Source organism: Stegostoma tigrinum, chromosome 45, assembly GCF_030684315.1.
Source record: "Stegostoma tigrinum isolate sSteTig4 chromosome 45, sSteTig4.hap1, whole genome shotgun sequence".
In the NCBI taxonomy this organism is placed as follows: Eukaryota; Metazoa; Chordata; class Chondrichthyes; order Orectolobiformes; family Stegostomatidae; genus Stegostoma; species Stegostoma tigrinum.
This window is the reverse complement of record NC_081398.1, coordinates 12,176,887-12,185,000: the sequence shown is the minus strand read 5'-3', so window position 1 is coordinate 12,185,000 and position 8,114 is coordinate 12,176,887. Positions and strand designations below refer to the sequence as shown.

Sequence of the window (8,114 nt, the reverse complement as noted above, 5' to 3'; positions counted from 1 at the left end):
AGTCAGAGGTAGGTTCATTACTCAGATAGTAGTCAGGGCATGGAATGCCCTGCCTGCAACAGGAGTAGACTCGCCAACTTTAAGGGCATTTAAATGGTCATTGGATAAACATATGGATGATAATGGAATAATGTATGTTAGATGGGCTTCAGATTGATTTCACAGGTTGGTGCAACATCGAGGGCCAAGGGGCCTGTACTGTACTGCAATGATCTATGTTTTTAATATTCTATGTTAGTTGTAAGCCTTTGTTACTAGCTTCAGTTGGAAAGTTGGCTCAGTCTGTTTGCTTAATGATTGTTAGTCTCCTCCATTATCATGGGACCAGATTTTCTGGCTGGGTGGATTCTCTCTGTGATAAATATGTTGACTCTTCTCAATGTAACCAGTGAAGGACTGCACTCAGCCTCCAGATTGTCCACCAAAGCATCAATTACATCGAAAGAAAAACATGTCTCTCGGTTTCCTCACCAGACTCAAGATTTTATGGGCACTTTACGATATACAAAAGATCTATTACCCCATCTTGGCTGCTGTTGGTGTCCCAGGTAAGTCATGAGCTCAAGATGGTACATCCATCACATCAAAGTAACAGCATGTACTTTTGCTTTTATTCTTTGTTGTACATTCTTTGATGAATTCAGTTTTCTACGTGCAAAGCAGAGCCACTTTTCGGCAATATTCCACTGGTATTAAACAGATTTGGGGCATCCTCAAAAAAGAAGTGCTTTGTTTCTTTCTTTTTGTCTCTTTATTTCTTTCTCGCTTTTCTCTTTCATTCTTTGTTTATTTATCTCTTGTTGTTTGGGCTTTTCTTTCTCACTTTCAACCTGTCTTTATTTGCTTCTTTGCTGATTTTCTTTCTTGCATTCTTTCCTTCTTTCTTTCTTTATTTCCAGAGTCTTTCTTTCCTTCTTTCTTACTTTCTTCCTTTCCTTCTTTGTTTCTTTCTTTCCTGCCTTCTCCCGTCCATTCCATATTTCAGTTCTGTTTCCTTGTTCCCTTCATGTAACCATTTTAAGTTCCAAGTGCTGATCAAACTCTCTCCCAAACTGTACTGGTAAATCATCCTCCTCAGAGAAACTTTGTACTCGGCTTTGATCACTGAGCCTGGGGGCCACATAAAAAACAGTGTTGAACGTGCACAGTCAGTATTTGCTTGTTGTACAAGTTAATCACAGCCGGCAAGTGGCATATATGTTCCTGATGTTATGATGGTGAACGACCTCTGTTTCCTGCCTCTCCAGTCTTTAGACCCATTTACTGTTGCTGATTACTGAAGATAGATGTCTCAGATTTACTACAGTTTGTTATTATTCAATTCATATTTTCATCGTGAAAGTATTCAATTTCATTTCATCTCTGTCTGATACAATGAAATCCCTTGATGTCGGAAATTACTTTTTGTAGTGACACCGTCTGAGTAAAAGTCTAAAGCTAGCATTATTTGTGTGGTTCTGCTTAGTTCTGACTTTACTATGGACGACATCAGTTCTGATAATGAGACGTGGATTTGTTATCTATATATTCAACATTGTGGTAACTTGCTGAAACATCGTCACCTGAGGCGGCAGATTTTCTTTAATAATAGTAAAGGTAAACCCAAAATTAAAAGAAAAAAACAAGCTATCTAAATTGGGAACAGGGTTTGAAAGATCTGAAACAAAACAGCAAAGCAATTTTGTTTTAACCATTGGCTTTATGGAAGCAAATCCACAGTAAATGTCCCTTCATCTGAAACCAATCGATGTTTCCCAGTTCTGTCCTGTGAACTGTGAAGTCTTCTTGCATGAATTCTTACAAAACGAAGAGCTGAGACATTCTCACTCTTCAACAATCTGTACATTTCTAACCAATCTGGTCTGGAAATTACACAAACTAACTTTCTAACAAGCTGACATTTTTTTTCCTGAACTGGTCTGAAGTCCTTTACAGCAGGGATAGTACGTTACACTTTTAATTCCAGTCAAGTGCCCTCCAAAATCGATTCCTACTTCACAATCAATCCTTGATTATCCAAAACCACAAAATAGATCCGGGTCCTCAATGATTACACACCTAGTTATAAACGGCACACAGCACAAACATCTCCCATTGACTCTCCAGAGGTTTACTGACCTCTGATACATTGAGAATTTGGCCACGTTTATGGAAAGAAAGTTACACATTTTAATGCCTTCACAAAGGAACCAACACCTGTATGCCATTAGTTTTTGAGATCCAATTACAAAGATAGACACCTTACATTACAGACTAAAGTTCATTTCTTTTTCGTTGGTATAGTATTTCACAAGGAAAGCTATTCCAATTTTTAGTTTCTTAAACTCTGCAACATATATTATCAAGATTACAATCCAGAAAATGGCTTTCAGAATCACTTATATTGTCACTTATTCTCCCGTTTCTTTGTTCGACAATCACTGTGAGATGATCAGAAAATATATACAGCTAATCCCGAGTGTGACCAATGCTACTGTCAAGTGTGTTGTTGCGCGTTATATTCTACAACCATCTCAGATTGGCACGATTGGTAAAAACTGGTGCTCTGTTTAATCCTTAGTCAATCCCCACATTCTGTATTCTTCCTGTCAGAAGCCCACTGCTCCTTCAGTTTAAAGACTAATACATTCCAATGTTCCTCTGGTCAGTCCCACAACTGTTAGACCTCGCCATTCTGACCACTGAGTATGATCCACCATTCAATGAGATCACGGCTGATCAGGTAATCCTCAACTCCACTTTCATACCGTTTCCCCACAACCCTCAATACCCTTACTGATTAAAGGTCTATCTCATCGTTGAACATGCAGATGGATCCAGCCTCTAAAGTCCTCTGCAGTAAAGAATTCCACAGATTCACCACCCTCTGGGACTATCACAGAAATCATACAGTACGGAAGAGTGTCTTTGGTCCATCAGCTCTGCCCTGACAAAGCTACTTTAAATCCACAAGAGTCCCAGGGTTGAGCGCTAACCTATAGCCTTGTGACACTTCCTTTCTGTATATTATGACCAGACCTGAACACAACACCCCAGCTGTGGCCTAATCAATGTTTTGCACTTTACTCTTTTTGCTAATCCCTGAACTAGTTTGACACTCAGTTGACAGAAATTGAAAATGTTGATTTCCAAATCATTTGGAAGACTCATCCTACACTCCCTGCGTGTTTGTCCAAACTCTCTTGGATCAGGGTGCATCTGAAGTCCTGAGCCTTTATTCATGACACAGTTACAGCTACGTAACTCCTGAAGTTTGGATAAACCTCTCGAATTTCAGGGATCAAGTGAAAGGTGTTGGGACAATTCCAAAAGCTATTACAAATAATTGCAGGTACAGTGGGTGAAATGGACTGCTTTTAAAAATACAATTATTCAGGTGACGCAGATATCCCCAGCTAGGACAATATTTATTGTTGATCTGTAATTTCCCAGGGAGAAGTTGAGACTCATTCACATCACTGTGAGTCTGGTGTCACATGTGAACCAGACCAGGAAAGGACATCAGATTTGCTTCCCTGAAGGGAATTAATGAATCATATGATCTGTTTTCCTCCAACAATTGGCAGTAGATTTCCTGTCCTCATTGGACTCCACATTCCAGATTTTTATGAAATTGAAGTTCCACCTCCTGCCATGGTAAGAATCAAATGCGGATCCTGGGAAAATTGCCTGTGCCTCTGGATTAATGGGCCAGCAATGATGGTAAAAGGTCTTCCCCTCCGCTGTGTGAATTATATCATATCATTCTTAACGGGTACTTTGCATCGGTATTTCACCAAGGAGACAAACATGACAGATGTTGAGGTTAGGGATAAATGTTTGCTTGATGCAGGTCAAGTTGACAGAAGGAAGGAGGAAGTGTTGGGTATCATAAAAGATATTAATGTGGCCAAGTCCCCTGGCCCTATTCTTTGAGGACATGATAAAGTTAATTGATGAGAGAAAGGCTGTAGATGTCATATACATGGACTTCAGTAAGGTGTTTGATAAGGTTCCCCATGGCAGGCTGATGGAGAAAGTGAAGTCACATGGGGTCCAGGGTGTGCTAGCTAGATGGATAAAAAAACTGGCTAGGCAACAGGAGACAGAGAGTGGTAGTAGAAGGGATTTTCTCAAATTGGAGACCTGTAACCAGTGGTGTTCCACAGGGATCTGTGCTGGGATCACTGTTGTTTGTGATATGCGTAAATGATTTCGAGGAAGGTGTAGTTGGTCTGATCAGCAAGTTTGCAGATGACACTAAGATTGGGAGTAGCAGATAGTGAAGGGGACTGTCAGAGATTACAGCACAATATAGATCGACTGGAGAGTTGGGCAGTTAAATGGCAGATAGAGATCAATCCGGGAAGATGTGAGGTGATGCATTTTGGAAGATCTAATTCAAGTACGAGCTATATAGTAAATGGAAAAGTCCGAGGGGAAATTGATGAACAGAGAGTTCAGGTCTACTGTTCCCTAAAGGTGGCAGCGCATGGCAATAGGGTGGTCAAGAAGGCATACGGCATGCTTTCCTTCATCGGACGGGGTATTGAGTACAAGAATTGGCAGGTCATGTTACAGTTGTATAAGACTTTGGTTCAGCCACATTTAGAGTACTGCGTACAGTTCTGGTCACCACATTAGCAAAAGGATGTGGACGCTTTGGAAAGGGTGCAGAGGAGGTTTGCCAGGATATTGCCTGGTATGGAGGGTGCTAGCTATGAAGAGAGGTTGAGTAGGTTAGGATTATTTTCATTAGAAAGATGGAGATTGAGGGAGGACCTGATCGAGGTCTACAAAATCATGAGGTGTACTGACAGGGTGGATAGCAAGAAGCTTTTTCCCAGAGTGGGGGACTCAATTACGAGGGGGTCATGAGTTCAAAGTGAGAGGAGGAACGTTTAAGGGAAGCTTTTTATGCAGAGGATAGTGGGTGCCTGGAACGCGTTGCCAGTGGAGGTAGGAGACGCAGACACGTTAGCATCTTTTAAGATATATCTGGACAGGTACATGGATGGGTGGGGAGCAAATGGACACAAACGAGTTTGATCATTATGTTTCATCCTCATTGATGTAGCCATTATTCCAGGTGTTTGCAAAGTTGCAGAATACTTCATGTTCATTCTCAGGGTCTATGTCAGGCCATATTATTTCTTTGATTTTTTTGATTAACTAAATGCCAAACCCAACATTCCTGGCCCTTTGTTAAAGCTAATTACAACAAGTATCAATCATTGGTTGCAGAAACAAAACGGCGCTATTCCGTCAAATTTCAAGCTATTTCACAGAAAATGAATTGTCCCTTTTCCAAAATTTACCCTCTTGCTTCAGTGGAAGGGCATTAAACCTCTGTTATCATCAGAAATTTTTAATTGGAAAGGTTGTTACTGTCTGTCGGTTACTGGGTTCTGGTCAATAATTTCCCTCTTCCTCTCTTATTGATAGTGAACCTGGTGACAATCGTGATCTTGTCTCGGAGAAGATGTGGTCTCTCAAAATGTGTGACATCCTACCTGCTTGCCATGGCAATGGCAGATCTACTGGTGGTTATTGTTGATCTGATCCTGCGGCAGATTCCCATTGTCTATCGGGAAGAATTTAATTTTGTGAGGATCGTTCCTTTGTGCAATATCCATGCAATCTTGTTGTATGCTGCCACTGACTGCTCTGTCTGGTTCACTGTCACTTTCACCTTTGATCGCTGCACAGCCATTTGTTGGCAGAAGCTGAAATCAAAATATTGCATCGAGAAAATAGCCATAATGGTTTTGGGAACTGTGACTGCCCTGAGCTGTTTTAAGAACACTTTCTGGTATTTTCTATATTCAAGGGACTATTGGCTTTCCAATAATCCCTGGTTTTGTCGTGTCACTTTAGAAGTGTCTCGTTCTTTGGCCTGGTTTGTCATTGAATTAATGCATTACATTTTGACACCATTTATTCCCTTTCTCCTGATTTTGCTGTTCAATGCATTGACAGTCAGGCATATTATCGTGGCCAGCAGAGCCCGCAGGAGACTTCAGGGTCAGGGCCAAAGTGAGAGCCACAAAGACCAGGAGATGGGAAACAGAAGGAAATCCATGATTTTGCTGTTTGTTATATCGGGAAATTTCATGTTGCTGTGGGCCGTCTTCATGGTGTCTTCGATATGGAGACGCTTGGATTACTTGGGGAAAATTTGGACTATTATTTCTCTGCCTACATTTGTCTCAGAAATTGGCTCAATGTTACAACTGTTGAGTTGCTGCACAAACACCTTTATTTATGTACTGACTCAGAGAAAGTTCAAACAAGAACTGAGGAACGGAGTTCAGTATCCCCTGGCTATGATTGTCAAGTTGTGTCAATTAATGAAGCAAAGCTTTTCTTGAGGAATATTTTTGTATTTTGCTCCACAGAATGTTGAGAAGAATTATTTTCAAATCTTTTCTTAAATATTTACGAATGACTACATTCTAGACCATTAGAGTTGGGGAAGACCATTCGGCCCCTCACGCCCGTTCCACCATTCAATAGGATCATGGCTGTCCCGCCATTCCCCAGATCCACTTTCCTGCTCTTCCTTGTAATCTTTGAATTCCTGACTAACCCAGTACCTCTATAGTTCAACCTTAAATATACACAAGGAGTCCAGGCACATTCCTGTCTATAAAAGCATAGTGCACTTAGCAGGAGTCTCCTCCTCATCTCTATCTTGAATTGGTGCCCCTTGATTTGAGACCATGTCGTTTAGTCTTGGACTCTCCCATAAAGGGAAACATCCTCTCTGTGTTTACACTGGCGTACTCCTTAAGAATCCAATAAGTTTCAATGAGATCACCTTTTATTCTTCCAAACTCCAGTGAGGCAATTCCCAAGCTGTTCAATCTTTGCTCGTAATGCAATCTCTCCATGTCTGAGCTGTCTCTGATGAAGTGATATTAGAAACCCAGATGAGGTCTCTCTAGACTATCGTACAGCTGCAGTAAGATCTCCCCACTCTGATACTGTTATATCGGGTCCCACATTCCATTCACCTTCTTGAATATCTGTTGCATCAGTTTAAAAGGATTGAATAGATGGTAATACTTAAAGACTTGCGTCATCCAGAGTTGGGTGTCAATATTCTAAAAACAACGGTGCACTTTTATTGTAATTATGGCATTGTTCAACGGCCAGCCAGAGATCAGGTACACATGATGGGCTGAATAGTCTCCTGTGTAGTATTGTGTGAACTTTGTAGCCCCCCAAAGGGAATTGGGCATCTGGCATCCACTGTCTGGGAGGGTCTTGAGGCAGGTTACCTCCTATCTTTTTAAAATATGCACTTGAATGGGCACTTGAATGTCAGAACATTAAAGGCTATGGACGTAATGTTGGAAACATTGACTAATGTAGACAGAGTATTTTTGGCAGCAGAGGCTCTCAGAACGCAATGATCTCTTGTGAGCTGTGTGACTCCATGATTGTATGAATTCTAAATGATTGTTTTTCATTGCATTTGGGTTCCACACTTCACCTTTCTGTCATGATTGTGATAGGGTCTGACAAGCGGGCTTCAGAAAGTATGAGTTCCCTAATTTAACCAAGTTAATGGCCCCAATCTGGGAGTCCTGGCTAATGGATACAAACAGATGTGTCAGACATTCTGATCACTCTGAGAGCTGGTTCGGAGGGAGCTGGATCAGTGTGAAAACCTCTTCACATGCAAATAAAGTGTGACATGGTGATGGGATACCAGCCTCTGTGGAGTTATTTCAGTGGCAACGAGAGTGGGATTGATGAAGTCGCCTTGCAACTGAAGAACAAGTGCAATTCACACAGACACGAAGAATGGCTTTCCCATTGGAAAATGCAGCAAGTGGAGCATTTGAGTTTCACGGTCTTCTGAAGGAAGTGGACACCCTCCCCAGGCCCACCGAGCTTGGGTAACATGTCTTGAATGAAGACAATTGCCTCACTCATGACATATCCTAAACAGTCGGACTCTAGATCAGGCCACAGCTAAACCCCAAAATAAAACCAAGCCTCGGTCAATTGGTTAAAAGTTTCTTTAGGATCCCAGCAGGAAAGCCATTGTAGTTGCTACTGGCATCTGGACTCGTGACAGAAAAAGAATCCCACTTGAGCTGAGTTGTGTGAGAGAACTTATAGGC

The 8,114-nt window shown here is 41.4% G+C and overlaps 1 protein-coding gene across 1 annotated transcript; it reads left to right on the top strand.

Annotated features, from left to right (window-relative positions):
• Nucleotides 1-401: 401 nt before the first annotated feature.
• LOC125448761 (probable G-protein coupled receptor 139) lies at nucleotides 402-7,693 on the top strand. The gene is made up of 2 exons (XM_048524273.2): nucleotides 402-548; nucleotides 5,425-7,693. The coding sequence occupies exons 1-2, from the start codon at nucleotides 452-454 to the stop codon at nucleotides 6,348-6,350; spliced, it is 1,023 nt and encodes a 340-aa protein (XP_048380230.2). The 5' UTR covers nucleotides 402-451; the 3' UTR covers nucleotides 6,351-7,693.
• Nucleotides 7,694-8,114: the final 421 nt, after the last annotated feature.

Coding starts and splice junctions, on each gene's coding strand:
- LOC125448761 (XM_048524273.2), top strand. CDS start 452: ATGTCTCTCGGTTTCCTCACCAGACTCAAGATTTTATGGGCACTTTAC. Junction 549..5,424: donor GGCTGCTGTTGGTGTCCCAG/GTAAGTCATGAG, acceptor TCTTATTGATAG/TGAACCTGGTGACAATCGTG.